The 15,543-nt window shown below is 41.5% G+C and overlaps 1 protein-coding gene across 1 annotated transcript; it reads right to left on the bottom strand.

Moving 5' to 3' along the window:
- Nucleotides 1–362: 362 nt before the first annotated feature.
- Nucleotides 363–13,432, bottom strand: LOC138446116 (carbonic anhydrase 1-like). The gene is made up of 7 exons (XM_069600828.1): nt 13,307–13,432; nt 8,720–8,917; nt 7,151–7,269; nt 4,301–4,396; nt 3,513–3,575; nt 1,906–2,061; nt 363–1,052 (listed from the first exon to the last, which is right to left on the bottom strand). The coding sequence occupies exons 4-7, from the start codon at nt 4,304–4,306 to the stop codon at nt 936–938; spliced, it is 342 nt and encodes a 113-aa protein (XP_069456929.1). The 5' UTR covers nt 4,307–4,396; nt 7,151–7,269; nt 8,720–8,917; nt 13,307–13,432; the 3' UTR covers nt 363–935.
- Between the last annotated feature and the right edge of the window lie 2,111 nt (nt 13,433–15,543).

The raw sequence follows: 15,543 nt of genomic DNA, 5'->3' as shown, positions 1-15,543 counted from the left end.
GGCCATTATGATTTCTCAGAGAAGAGAAAGTAAGTAAATCACAAAACTAAACACTGGACACAAGATTTGGAGAATTCTGAGTATAGATATCACTTCAGAAAGAACTGACCTCAGGTTAAGTACAGACCAGACTAAAAGATTATGTGACGTTTCTGTATGATTCTAAGGCAAGTGATTCCTTCATTATTCTTAAAAATAATTCACAGGTGATTTTTCTTCCAAATGTGATGTACAGATTCTTCATGTAAGCTAACTAGTTATAATAATGGAACAACCCCAGTGGCCTTGCTGTCGGGTGGAGGAATAAGCAGAAGTGTCAGTTCTCATATGAGATGCATCGTTTTTATAATACAGCACACAAATGGTAGCAATGTTGGGCCATTTATTTTATCATAATATAAAATCCAGTTGTCATCTTAGCTGCATATTTGTCTTCAAGCGTAAGCAAATGAATTCTTAACATTTCATCTCAAGCTGCTCTTAGGTCATTATATTTGAGTAATAGACCTGATATCGCATCAGAATAATGTTGCAAATGAACGCATTTAAGATTCTTGGATGTAAATGGAGTAGAACCTAATGCCATTTAAACGTATAGGACGTAATAGACAAGAAGAAAGGGATAAAATGATTTTTGGTCCAATCAAACTGAATAAAATGGGGAAGGATAAAGTCATGAAGAAATCAAGTATGCCTTAATTGCAATGATAAGGAAGTCAATGCAATAGATTGAGTTTAAGCACAAGTTTAGTGAACTTACAGATTACTATCTGAGTTCAACATAAGAAAAAGATTTTGCGTTCTGCAGAGTAAATTTGCAAGCAGGCTGTCTTGCTAGTATTGAAATAAACGTGTTTCTTAAAGCTTGTTTTGTTGGATTATGCCAGAAGCAGAGCTGTGCTTCTTGAGGGAAGGTGAGCTTCCTCTAGGGCCCGTCAGAATGAAGCTTTCACTGTCCTGCCCTTCAGAGGCTGGGGTGGTCGGTAGTTCTGCTTGATGCAGACTTCTTGATCGCCTTCAGCATTTGCTAGCAGACTGCGGAACTGTGCCAGCTTGGGGGAAGGATAACATGTTTAGAGAAGCAATAGCTCTTGATGTCACACAGAACACTTTTTTTTTTCTAATATGATTGATGCACTGTTATGTAGAAAATCAGGTTGAAGACTGCAATGGTTTCACTGATGGAAAGGGAGGAAGCCAACAGTTCTTGCACATGTCTTTGCACCAAGTATTTGGCTTCAATTATCAATGACTGACTGGATTAGCATTCCAGCTTTCTCACACTTGAGTAAGAGACTTCCTTGCTTGGCACCTCAGTTTCCATATGATATTATTTCACTGAGTTTTGGTGAAGGATAAATGGCTCAACAGAGATAAGGTTCTTAGATTGGCGTTTGGCATGTAGTATATGCTAAAGAAGTGTTAGCTCTTATACCAACAGGTCACACTGCAGGTTTGCTGTGAGACTTGACTGACAAAATGTATGTAAGGCACCTGATGAAAAGAGCTGCTCAATCAATGGCAGTTTTAATTATAATTATAAATGATAATTAATGAGATATTTTACTGAATATTGAAGAGCTTAAGCTTTAAAAAAGAATGAAAAACCTATGTCAACGATCAAGGTATGCCACTCAAGAGTCACAGTTCCCCAAAGAGGGTGGATTTTCCCTTATTAAGGTGAAAAGAAGAGCGGGAATTCTGAATCTCTTCATAAAGAAAAAAGTGCTTATAAGTACATTCTACTTTTTGGCTATTAATAGACCTGATGTCACTGATAAATCTTTCTCAGTTGAAAGGGGACTCTCCAAAATCGAATGGCAATAATAATTTCCCTCAGTATGAATTGAACTGATATCCTGCCTTGCACTTCCAATTCCCCCACATGCCCCTCTGATACGCTACCTGTTCCGCGCTCACACTGATGGTCTCTTTAAAGATGATCCAGGTGACACTCTCGTGAAGAGGAGGGTGAGTCAGTGAACCAAAGTAGGCCCAGTAATCCGTGCATGAAGGCAGGAGGACAGAGGGGTCGAAATTTGTGAATGGCGCTTTCTTGTTCTGAAAGAAAACGATAAGTGATGTATCATGCCCTGATGTAAAATATTTACGTCATTGCATATATGACATACATATTATTTGGTAGATAGGTCTTAGCAAAGAATTTAATCAATATTTCTACTGTATAGTATTTCATGACTGGTACGTTTGTGGGTGGCTCAGCTGCCCATTAATGCAGGAGACACAGGTTTGATCCCTGGGTGGGGAAGATCCCCTGGAGAAGGACATGGCAACCCACTCCAGTATTCTTGCCCGAAGAATCCCATGGATGGAGGAGCCTGGTCAGCTACAATCCATGGGGTCACAAAGAATTGGATACCACTTAGTGACTAAACAGCGACAACAGCGTGCTTGTAAATATAAACAGTGAAAGTGACAGATGACAGAAAATATGCTACACTAGGATTGTGACTGGTCTCTCTTCTTCCTTCCTCATTTGGCTAAGCATAAGCAAAGGCTTCTTATTTCTTTACTGATTGGTCATTCATGTAGGGGTTATTGGTGCTGACCTCTTGAGCACTTAGAAATCCACACATAAGCTTATGGTCGTCGCTCATAATTGTGGGTGTGCATCAGCAGGTTCATCTGTGGTGCTAGAGCAAGCATTTATCAAAAGGACAATCCACAGGTTATTGGACCTGTGCCGTTCAAACCCATGTTGCTCTAGGGTCGACTGTACGAGCTTTTCTCTCTTAAAACTTCTAATCCATCTTTGGTTATGACCCATTTCCTGATTTGTAATCATTTGTTGTATTTCTATTCCCCCCTCCCACCATCAACCTTGCCAAAAATGTCCTTTTTTGGTTGTTTTTCCCCAAAGAATTAGTTTTTCTCTTTATTAATAACATTTGACCTGCATCTATTCATTTTTTTTCTTATTTTATTAATGTTTTACTTCATCTTAATCATTTCCTTCTACTTTCTTTTCATGTATCATTTTTTACATTCTTGAATTGAGTGCTTATTTATCTTTAAACTTTCTCACTTTATATAAGTTTAATTTTTTTGTCCACAACATGAACTAGATTTATTTTATATAAAGGTATGATAGTTTCATAAAGTGTGAATGACAATGGCAAATCTCTGATATATGATTTAAGTCTTTATTATCAAAATGGTGAAGCTAAGAGTAAACATATCAGAACAGTCCATCTTTTTCTAAGCTGACAGTGGGCACCATAGTTACAATGCATGAAACAGCTATGAAAACCATGCTTCTACAGGCTTCATCTTGCTGAACTGGATCAGCGGTAACTATGAAAAATGAAACCAAAATAAATCAGTGTGTCAGAGAGCTCAGAAAGAGGATCGTGTAATCACTACCTTGATTTTCAGATTGATGGGTTTGCTGAGGACTTCCTACTCCTCATATCAAATATGCAATTAAATGATTTCTGAGGTTCTGTAGATTCCTGTTCTCTGATTTAAACTAACTTAATGAGTCTATTTACCTTAGTTTTAACTGCTTTTAGGGCATCAAGTACTTTCTGAAGGTTTGGGTTGGCCTGACCCACCTGGAGATTAAAAAAATAAAGTGTGAGATAACAATTGTTAGCAAGTAAAATCCTATTTAGTTAATTTTTTAAAAATTAAACACTATAACTGAAGAAAAGGTATACAAGTCAAAATACAGGCATTTAGCACAACTGAAATACAAAAGCAAGCCTCTTGGGTCTGTTCTATTAAAATCCTAATCAGTCAAATGAATGGTATGTTACAAGTGTTCAATAAAGATTAACTAGAATTACTATAATTCCAAAAGTTAGTCACCCAAATATACTCCATTTAAGAGTAACTTCCCTATAGGACTTTTCAGGGACTCTCCTACAGGAGATTTGAATCTTCCATATTAAATATCAAGTGAACTTTCTTTATGGGACAAAAGTCCTCTTCATATTTTTTTCCTGATGAAACATTAAATTGATAAACTCCTGACTCTGTGATGTAGAAAGGTTAGACGAAAAGTGAAAGATGAGCTGAAAAATAAAACAATTAGCCCACCATCAACACCTTCCCATTTCATCGCTGCCTGAAATGTCTTTCTCTCTTCACGAGGGGAAAGTCAAGCAAAGCAAACATATACGGGAGACCAGCTTGTTCACCTGCGCTTTCGCTGGTAGAAGGAGACATTTCAAAAGCAGAGAGACGCCAACACCCGTCTGCTGTATTTCACCCTAGCTTGTGGTCTGATTGGTAAGGGAATAATCGTAGCAGAGCTCCGAGGCTCTCTAGGACTCACCTTCATCAAAACGCCGACAATCACCAAACCATCAGCCTGTGAGGCAGCATCAGCAAAGCTGGGGTACTTGGTAGAATTCCAGTGAACTAAATGAAGCTAAAACACACAAGGTGATGGAGCAGTTATTCATACCACGGTGAAGGGAAAAGCAAGTTAGACCTTAACATGTGGATCTATAAAGCTATATCTTGGCTTGGATAGATAAAACTTGTGCAACCCTTTATCCAGGGCATGGGAAGGGCTATGTTTGCACTCTTAAGAAGGGTTTTCTTAAGAAAATAGAGTTGAAGAGAGTCGGCATGTTGCAAATCCTGGAACCAGTAAGTAGAACTTCTTTTTCCCACAATATCATAACTATTCAATATTGCTTCTTAAAACAAAACAAAACAGAAAAAACAGGCACCTCTCTGTTTAGTGAGAGAAGATGAAGTATTTCCGGCTAACTAGTTTGGAGACAAAAACTGCAATAATTTTGTAACTTGAGGTACCTGGTAACTTTGTGAGAAGGGGCTCCTGAGATGTCTGGAGTCTTGACCAAGGGCAGGTTCTCCTGAGCGGATCCAGACACCTTTCAAATCAACTGCCCCTGCCTAAGTTCTCTGTGAAACTCTAGACCTGTATATCCAAGGCCGTGTGCACGTCTTCCTGATTCTTTCCTGACATCTCCACATGGATGCCTGACATGCATCTCAAACTTAACACGGCCAAAGTAGCACTCTTGATTTTCTCTTTTCCAGACGCGTTTCATCTTCCCGCTTTAGCAAAAGGCGTCACCTTCCCTCTAACTGCTCAACCGAACACTGCAGCCCTTATTCCTTTCTCACTTTTCTCCACTTACTGGCATCCATCCTTCCGCGCAGCGCATAGATGTTAGCCTTGCACTTAGTCCAGAGCTCTAAGGCTTGGCATAACTGCTGATTTTCCTCTGGGATGGCAAGTCAAAATGGCAGGATTTGACTCGAATTATGGCTGAAATCAAATGCTACTCCTGAAAAACTCTTTTTCTGACCACCTAATGTCAAGTGATCACGGGTCGCTTCAATGACTCTAAACCAAAGCCGTCAGCTCCCCACCACCCACAGGTCTCCTCTCTGTCTCCGCTCTTTCTCCCCACCACTCCCCTGGTCTCCCTCCCACCCTCCCTCCTACCCTCTCTCACAAGCTGAAGTTAGTGACTGAGAACCTGTCACCTCCAACATGGATTAACCCACTTGCCTCAAATTAGATGAGACGTTCATTGATTCAGATTTCTTCAGATCAGTTCAGTTCAGTCACTCAGTCGTCTCCGACTATTTGCGACCCCATGAACCGCAGCACGCCAGGCCTCCCTGTCCATCACCAACTGCCGGCTTGCTTAGATACAGCCAAATATCCTCCCCCAGACATAATACTATTTCTAATTTAGATTTTCACCCCATTTGATTTCAGTCCACTTTCAATTTTATGAAAAATAAATAGGAAAAAACAAAACATTTAATAGATTTCTGCACCACTGAAAGTTCCTAGCCTGGCTTTCTAGTGTAACATAAAGTAAATTTTATTTGTATACTATTCCCAAGTCTTCTATCAAAATGAATACTACACATACTCTGTACCTAACAGTCCCTCTTACAAAAATCTGCCCTACACAATTGTTTTCACCAGTGTAAGATATTTGTACAAATGTAGTTATTACCCATTGTTTTTGCAAAGAAAAAAAAACACAACAGAATGAAATGGGAAAGGCATTGCAATTGTTCCTATGTAGGAATTAGTTAATAAATTCTAACATATGCATACATGGAAATACCGTGCAGACTTTAGGAATTCCTGCTGACTTGGAACAATTACCATGATCATTGGTAAAGGGGAAAAAAAAAAAAAGCATGTCGCAAAACTGTGTATTACAGATTCATTCTACAAGAGTAAAACAAAAAACCCAACCCGTCTGCATCGGTACAAACTTATTGAACAGTCATGCATACAAAGAACAAAAGTTTTTTGGTTTCAGTCTCCATACCCCTGTTGAGAGTTTGATGCACATTTTCTTGATTTTATCGTGGATATACGGGCAGAATATCTTGAACTGAATCACAGACTTCCATGTGGAGGCAAGTCAAGAGGCCAGAGGGTAGTGGCCTGCTGCCAGGGAGCCCCAAACCCTCGTCTAGAGGATGCTACTCGTTGTGATGACTCCTGAGGTTAAACTGGCCCTCTTAGTAGAATCTTAATGGAGTGCCTCGGCCTGGCTATACCTCTGCTGCAGGTGTGTGCACCCTTGAACCTTTAAATGAGAAGAGAATGATGGTGTGTTCCCTCTGGGGCTCAGAGTGTTAAGAGGAGAGCAGCAACTCCCCTTGAGGTTAGCCTGATGTCAGGCAGCAGTTTCCGAGACATTCTGAAATGAAAGCACATTCGAGGCTCAGGAGTTTGACTGCAAATTCACCTGCCTCCCTCACGTGAAAAATTGTCCTCCATTGCCAAACACAATGTGTCACTGTTTAAGTTTAATGGAGCATAGGAATTCTTTACAGACCGAAAAATGCTCATTCCTTGGAGCCATTGAAATTGTGTCTTAAGTGATAAGGGGGGCTTCCCTGGTGGTTCAGACAGGTAAAGAATCTGCCTGCAATGCAAGGGACCCTGGTTTGATCCCTGAGTGGGGAAGATCCCTTAGAGAAGGGATAGGCTACCCACTCCAGTAGTCTTGCCTGGAGAATCCCATGGACAGAGGAGCCTGGCGGGCTACATTCCCCGGGGTCACAAAGCGCTGGACATGACTGAGTGACTAACACACACCCCTGTGTTATGAGGGGGCTACTTCTGGGAGGACTCTCAGCGTAGCTACTCTCACTCACTCAGCTGCATTACCTCTGCAGAAAATGTGGCTCCATCCACTAAGTGCTCAGAGCCACAGTCATCGGTGCTGCCCCAGTGAAAATGGAACTGACGCAGCCTGTAGCTCTCAGGTAGAGGGCCGCCTTTCAGCACTAGGAGGAAAGCAAAGTGTTTTTAGTGCCACAGTCACGAGCTCCAGCTTGTCTTTGCATTGAATACAAATTAGCATTAAATAGGGTCGAGTACTAATGAAAATAAACCATAGTCCAAAGTTCCTATCCTGTTGATCTTTTCCCCGTGCCCACAATGATGGGCTCAGATGTGTGCCGCACCTTAAGACTGTGCATGACTTATACGGTTCCCAGCACTATAATTTTATCTTTTCCTGTTTTCAGGAAAACATATTGGAAGATGAGTGAATTATAGGATGAGAGGTCTTTCCTTGAACCTGCTTTAGTTTATAAGTTCATTCATGCTTTCAACAGACAGTAATGGACAGCATGCATTAAGATATCTAGCAATTTATTTTTAGTAACAAATCACTCTGCACATATCTTGTAAGTGATCAAGATACAAGAGGGTATTCTGACAGCTTTGCTGAGAATTCCTAGCCAGGGACGAAAAAAGTTCCAGCAGGAGGGTAGGGTCAATTTTAAAATTCTCATACTGAAGGATGATTTTGCTTTAGAGAACCTATCCAACCATGTGATTAAAACACACACACAGTACCAGACCTAATCCAATATTAACAAAGGACATAGCCCCAGGATGTCTGAAATTTAGGTTCCGAACCTTGTAGGAAAGTGCTATGACTAATTTTGCCTTTTGACAGTAGAGCTGATTCATGAAACTGCTATTTAGAAAATTATTCAGTAAAGAGTTTTGAGAATTTTCCTGTGAACGAGAAAGTGTGCTAGATTCTGGGAGATGAAGATAATTCAGTTACTATGATCTAATAGGGAGAGGGAAGCTAGACAAAAATACTTATGCACAGAATGATTCCATGCAAGATACACCCAAGACCAGTATTTTTTTTTTAACTAGTACCCAAGCCCTTCACAAGCTGGTGATGGACTGGGAGGCCTGGCATGCTGTGATTCATGGGGTTGCAAAGAGTCGGACACGACTGAGTGACTGAACTCAACTGAACTGAAGCACTTCATTGGTATGGAGCCATTTTCCTGGCCACAAAAAATAAATATACTCTTTGTATGTATTTCTTCCCTAATGCGCTCCTCCAACCTCATCTCAGTTAGAAAATATTTGCCTTTTCAGTTTTTATATTCATGATGGTTCGCAGAATTTTGTGAAAAAGTACTGTTTATTCAGAGGGTGTAAAGTTAGCATAAAGACATTGGAAGCCAGAAGAGATGAAATAGAGTCACTGAGAAGGAGAAGGGCTGAAAAAAGAGCGAGCTGGGAGTCCCCAGAATCATCTTTAACACTTGGAAATATTTTAAAACTTCAAGGCACCTCAGTAGATGGCCTCAATGCTACACATGTGCGCCAAACACTGAACATGGGTGTCTGTGTTCTGCAAGCCCTACTGTTTAAATTTCCCAGCAAGTCAAAGACAGAAATCAGGAGGGTCTTTGGGCTCACCTGATCTATTATCACTGTCCTCAAAGTTTACATGGAAGGAATGTCCCACGTTGACGATTTCTTTGGCTGTGGCTGGATTGTAGGAGATAGTGAGAGGTTTCAGAGAGGGATCACGCTTGGTTTCACTGGTTTTAATGTCGATAGGAGACTGGTTGTTTCCATTCGCAATGGGATGCAGCTTGCACCAGTGTTCAGGACCTGCCAGGAAAAAGGCGATTACAACCCAGACTGCTCTGATGCTGGACTCCAGGTTTTAGGAATGCAATTTTCCTAGATTAGGATTTATTCAGGTATCTGAAATGGTATTCTGGTTAGCTTAATGGAAATCCAAGGTTTGAGAATGCCCCTTTCCTATGCTACACTGTAAAATAGTGTCTTTGTCAACAGAGTTGGGATCAGACTATACATATTTTGCTGTTAGCAGTAGACCTGCCTATACATAGGGAGGGAGAGAGGCTGAGAGGGAGAGAGGAGAAAAGAGGCAGAATACATTCTGTAGACAATCATGGCCCAAAGGACAACTGTTGAGAATGCATGCAAAGTTGGTATAAGTCAAAGGCACTTCAAACCATTAACCTATGACTTTACCGTTATTTTCAGTGCTCAATATATCTTTTCCTGGAAAAGGGAACAAGCCGTTGTTTGAGCTACATGAGCAGAAGAAAGCTTACCATTTTCACCATCATATCCCCAGTCAGGACTTGCCATAATCTTCTACTTAGTTTTCTTTTTCTGAACACAAAGAGAATACCTGGAATAACTGACTGTCACTGAACGTGCAATAGACGACTGAATCCACAGTTCGCAGGGTTTTTATAGAAACATCTCTGCCCTTGTGCATGAGTGTTACTCACTCAGCCCGCTATTTCATCATCTTTATCTATCAGGAAGTATATGCATGCTAAAATAAGGTATTGTTTAAAAAGCTCACAAAGGTAAGGGCAGTTCCAATTGATTTATTCTCTTATATTGTTAAAGAGAAATTTCAAAATCTTAGCTTCTGCAAAACCAAGCCCTGTTGTTCTCATGCTAGTAGAAGATATGGCTGAGTTATCACACCTGATGCTTTGAATATCTAGTTACAAAGGACTGTGCATTTGAGATTCCCAGCTTTTACCCTTGCTGGATACTTAAGCAATACTGCTGCTGCTAAGCCACTTCCATCGTGTCCAACTCTGTGTGACCCCATAGACGGCAGCCCACCAGGCTCCCCCGTCCATGGGATTTTCCAAGCAAGAGTACTGGAGTGGGTTGCCATTGCCTCCTCCCCTTAAGCAATACTAGCAACAGTAATTCAGTCAGGAGAACAATTTGCATATTTACAGACAGATCAGAACCAATGTCGTGATGTTAATTTAAAATCGGATAAGAGAATCACTAATCATTTGGAATACACTGGGTTTGCAGTTGGTAGTATATTGTAAGATCTTAGGGAAAAACACAAACTTTTTGGCAACTCAGTATATTATTCATGACAGTACATTTCAAAGACATACAAGATGAGACTAAAGGTCCTCGTTTTTAAGCAGTATTGGAATTCACAAATGGAGATTTGTCTTCTGTGTGAGCACAGTCGTGCCTGACTCTTTGCAACCCCCTGGACTGTAGCTCATCCCCGCCCTTCTCTGTTGCCTCACAGGTTGCCAGCTTTGATTTGTGTGTGCTCATTCATGCACGCAACAAATCATTGTGTGTGTGCTCCGTCATGTCTGACCCTTTGCAGCCCTGTGGACTGTAGCCCACCAGGCTCCTCCATCCATGGAATTTTTCCGGGCAAGAATACTGGAGTGCGTTGCCATTTCCAACTCCAGGGGATCTTCCTGGCCGAGGGGTTGAACCTGTGTCTCTTGCATCTTCTACACTGGCAGGTGAATTCTTTACCACTGCTGCTGCTGCTGCTGCTGCTGCTGGTAAGTCACTTAAGTCGTGTCTGACTCTGTGCGATCCCATAGACGGCAGCCCCCGAGGCTCCTCTGTTCCTGGGATTCTCCACGCAAGACACTGGAGTGGGCTGCCAGTGCCTTTTCCAGCGCATCTATGCATGCTAAGTCACTTCAGTCGTGTACGACTCTGTGCGACCCCATGGACAGCAGCCCACCAGGCTCTTCTGTCCATGGGATTCCTCAGGCAAGAACACTGGAGTGGTTGCCATTTCTTCCTCCCTTGACCCACCACAAACGGAGAGCATTTTATTAAGACTGAAATTAAATACAGCCCAGTATTTATTTTACACCTGAAATATTGAAATAGAAGCCTTTCTTTCATATAGTTCTATATAATCTATAGAAAAAAAAACAAACAGAGGGGCGGTCCTAAGATGGCAGAGGAATGGACGGGAAGACCACTTTCTCCCTCACAAATTCCTCAAAAGAACTTTTCAACGCTGAGCAAACTCCACAAAACAACTTCTGAATGCTGGCAAAGGACATCAGGCAACCAGAAAAGCAGACCATTGTCTTCTAAAACAGGTAGGAAAAAATACAAAAGACGAGAAAGGAGACAAAGGAGATGGGGAGGGAGCTCCCTCCCGGGAAGGGAAGCCTGTCCTGGGAAGGGAATTTTAAGAAGAGAGGTTTCCAAACACCAGGAAACACTCTCCCTGCTGAGTCTGTGGCGAGCCTTGGAAGCACAGAGGGCAACATAACAGGAAGGAAAAATAAATAAATAATTAAAACCAACAGATTACAAGCCCAACAGTAACTCCCCCAGCGGAAAAGCAGCACAGACGCCTGCATCCGCCATTGGTAGTGGGGGCAGGGCAGGGACACGCAGGAGGCGTGGGCTGCAGAGATTTGTAAGAATCGGGCAGAAACGCCCCACACGTAACCAGAACGATCTAAATGGGCTAGCAAACCAGACTGTGGGACAGCTACCACGAGAAAAGCTCGAACATAAGACACCGCCAGGACCATGCACAGAACAAAGCACGGAAAGGAAATAGTCGGCTCCAGACCATCCCCCACCAAGGACGGGCAGCCAGAGCCGTAAGGGCTGGAAAGGGGCAATTGCAGCCCCGGAGAGACTCTACCTACCAAACTGCAGGCAGGCTTCTTTGCTAAGATTTCTGGGGGTGCTGGACAGTCACCATCTGCCTCACAAGGGGCGCCAGTGGTACACCCAGAAAGCTGAGCAGCAGAGACAGAAAAGGTGACAAGTCGCAGCGACCGCACTCGCCAAACTCCTGAGCTACTCGGACCTGGGAAGGGCACAAAATGCAATCCCAACCGAATCTGAGCCTCTGAGGGCTACCTGAGTGCCAAACCTGAGCGGCTTAGACCAGGGAAGTGCATTCAGCCTAGGGCCGGCCTCAGACAGTTCCCAGCTGAGCATCGTAGAACCGGAGCGGTTTGTGTGCCGTGAGAAGGGACAGGTCCAGCGGGGCTGAGACACTGTGTGCACACGACAGTGCTATTTGTTTGCAGCATCCCCCCTCCCCACAGCGCGACTGAACTACTGAGCCTAAAGAACCAGCAAACAGAAGAAGTTAAACAGAGGGAACCGCCTTGGAAGTGACCCCACATGGCCCACATCAGAGAAGGGCTAGATATATCTTTACTATTTTTACAATCATTCCTTTTGTTTTTTTTTCCTCATTTTTTCTTGCCTTTTTTTTCTAACATTTTAAAAAATTGTTAACTCTTCTATTTCTCCTCTAATTTTTATTTCTATCACCTACTATTACTTTTCAAAAAAAAGACTCTATTTTTTTAAGGCAAACACCATATATAGTCTTTATGTGGTTGTTGTTGGAGTTTTTAAATAATTCTTGTGGCTTTTTTTTTCCTTCTGCTTCTTTTCTTTAATATTGTATTTTTGAAAATCCAACCTCTACTCTAGAATTTTAATCTTTGCTTTTTGTTTTTTGTTGTCAATTTTGGACATTTAAAAGCCCAAACTTCACTACCAAATTTTATCTGAGAGAGAGATTACTGGCTTGACCACTCTCTCCTCCTTTGGACTCTCCTTTTTCTCCACCAGGTGGCCTCTGTCTCTTTCCTCCCCCATCTCTTCTCTATCCAACTCTGTGAATCTCTGTGTGTTCCAGACGGTGGAGAACACCTAAGGAACTGGTTACTGGCAAGATTTGTCTCTCTCCTTTTCATTCCTCTCTCTTATTCTCCTGGCCACCTCTGTCTACTTCCTCCCTCTCCTCTTCCCTGTACAACTCCATAAACACCTCTGAGCGGTCCAGACTATGGAGCACACATAAGGAAGTGACTACTGGCTAGCTTGCTCTCTCCTATCTTGATCTCAGCGCATCTCATTCCAGTCACCTCTAACTACCCCCTCCCTCTTCTCTTCTCCATGTAACTCAGTGAACCTCTCTGAGTGTCCCTCAATGTGGAGAAACTTTTCACCTTTAACCTAGATGTTTTCTCATCGGTGCTGTATAGATGGAGAAGTCCTGAGGCTACTGTAAAAATAAAACTGAAACCAGAAGCAGGAGGCTTAAGTCCAAAGCCTGAAAACATCAGAGAACTCCTGAATTCAGGGAACATTAATCAATAGGAGCTCATCAAACGCCTCCATACCCACACTGAAACCAAGCTCCACCCAAGGGCCAACAAGTTCCAGAGCAAGACATACCATGCAAATTCTCCAGCAACACAGGAACACACCCCTGAGCTTCATCATACCGGCAGCTCAAAGCTACTCCAAAACCTTTGACGTCTCATAACCCATTACTGGTCACTCCACTGTACTCCAGAGAGAAGAAACCCAGCTCCACCCACCAGAACTCCAACACAAGCCTCCCTAACCCGGAAACCTTGACAAGCCACTGATAGAACCCCACCCACAGTGAGGAAGCTCCATAATAAAGAGAACTCCACAAATTACCAGAATATTAAAAGGCCACCCCAAATGCAGCAATATAACCAAGATGAAGAGACAGAGGAATACTCAGCAGGTTAAGGAACAGGAGAAATGCCCACCAAACCAAACAAAAGAGGAAGAGATAGGGAATCTACCTGAGAAAGAATTCTGAATATTGATAGTGAAAATGATCCAAAATCTTGAAATCAAAATGGAATCACAGATAAATAGCCTAGAGACAAGGATTGAGAAGATGCAAGAAAAGTTTAACAAGGACCTAGAAGAAATAAAAAAGAGTCAATATATAATGAATAACGCAATAAATGAGATCAGAAACACTCTGGAGGCAACAAATAGTAGAATAACGGAGGCAGAAGATAGGATTAGTGAAATAGAAGATAGAATGGTAGAAATAAATGAATCAGAGAGGAAATAAGAAAAACGAATTAAAAGAAATGAGGACAATCTCAGAGACCTCCAGGACGATATGAAACGCTCCAACATTCGAATTATAGGAGTCCCAGAAGAAGAAGACAAAAAGAAAGACCATGAGAAAATCCTTAAGGAGATAGTTGAAAAATTCCCTAAAATGGGGAAGGAAATAATCACGCATGTCCAAGAAACACAGAGAGTTCCAAATAGGATAAACCCAAGGCGAAACACCCAAAGACACATATTCATCAAATTAACAAAGATCAAACACAAAGAACAAATATTAAAAGCAGCAAGGGAAAAACAACAAATAACACACAAGGGGATTCCCATAAGGATAACAGCTGATCTTTCAATAGAAACTCTTCAGGCCAGGAGGGAATGGCAAGACATACTTAAAGTGATGAAAGACAATAACCTACAGCCCAGATTACTGTACCCAGCAAGGACCTCATTTGAATACGAAGGAGAAATCAAAAGCTTTACAGACAAGCAAAAGCTGAGAGAATTCAGCACCACCAAACCAGCTCTCCAACAAATTCTAAAGGATATTCTCTAGACAAGAAACACAAAAAGGGTGTATAAACCCGAACCCAAAACAATAAAGTAAATGGTAATGGGATCATACTTATCAATAATTACCTTAAACGTAAATGGGTTGAATGCCCCAACCAAAAGACAAAGATTGGCCGAATGGATACAAAAACAAGACCCCTCTATATGCTGCTTACAAGAGACCCACCTCAAAACAAGGGACACATACAGACTGAAAGTGAAGGGCTGGAAAAAGATATTCCACGCAAATAGAGACCAAAAGAAAGCAGGAGTGGCAATACTCATATCCGATAAAATAGACTTTAAAACAAAGGCTGTGAAAAGAGATAAAGAAGGCCACTACATAATGATCAAAGGAACAATCCAAGAAGAAGATATAACAATTATAAATATATATGTCCCCAATATAGTAGCACCACAATATGTAAGACAAATGCTAACAAGTATGAAAGGGGAAATCAACAATAATACAATAATAGTGGGAGACTTTAACACCCCACTCACACCTATGGACAGATCAACTAAACAGAAAATTAACAAAGAAACGCAAACTTTAAATGATACATTAGACCAGTTAGACCTAATTTATATCTATAGGACATTTCACCCCAAAACAATGAATTTACCCTTTTTCTCAAGTGCTCATGGAACCTTCTCCAGGATAGATCACATCCTGGGCCATAAATGTAACCTTGATAAATTTTAAAAAAATCGAAATCATTCCAAGCATCTTTTCTGACCATAATGCATTAAGATTAGATCTCAATTACAGAAGAAAAACTATTAAAAATTCCAACATATGGAGGATGAACAACACACTTCTGAATAACCAACAAATCACAGAAGAAATCAAAAAAGAAATCAAAATATGCACAGAAACTAATGAAAATGAAAACACAACAACCCAAAACCTGTGGGACACTATAAAAGCAGTGCTAAGAGGAAAGATCATAGCAATACAGGCATACCTCAAGGAACAAGAAAAAAGTCAAATAAATAACCTAACTCTACACCTAAAGCAA

This window comes from Ovis canadensis, chromosome 9 (genome assembly GCF_042477335.2).
Source record: "Ovis canadensis isolate MfBH-ARS-UI-01 breed Bighorn chromosome 9, ARS-UI_OviCan_v2, whole genome shotgun sequence".
NCBI classification, from domain to species: Eukaryota; Metazoa; Chordata; class Mammalia; order Artiodactyla; family Bovidae; genus Ovis; species Ovis canadensis.
This window is presented reverse-complemented; position numbering and strand designations above follow the sequence as displayed.

What these genes read in the sequence shown, in the direction of transcription:
- LOC138446116 (XM_069600828.1), bottom strand. An exon ending in TAAAAGCAGTTAAAACTAAG is followed by an intron (nt 2,062 to 3,512) that starts GTAAATAGACTC and finishes GTTTTCTTTCAG; the next exon opens with AACAAGAAAGCGCCATTCAC. An exon ending in TCAGTGTGAGCGCGGAACAG is followed by an intron (nt 1,053 to 1,905) that starts GTAGCGTATCAG and finishes CCTTCCCCCAAG; the next exon opens with CTGGCACAGTTCCGCAGTCT.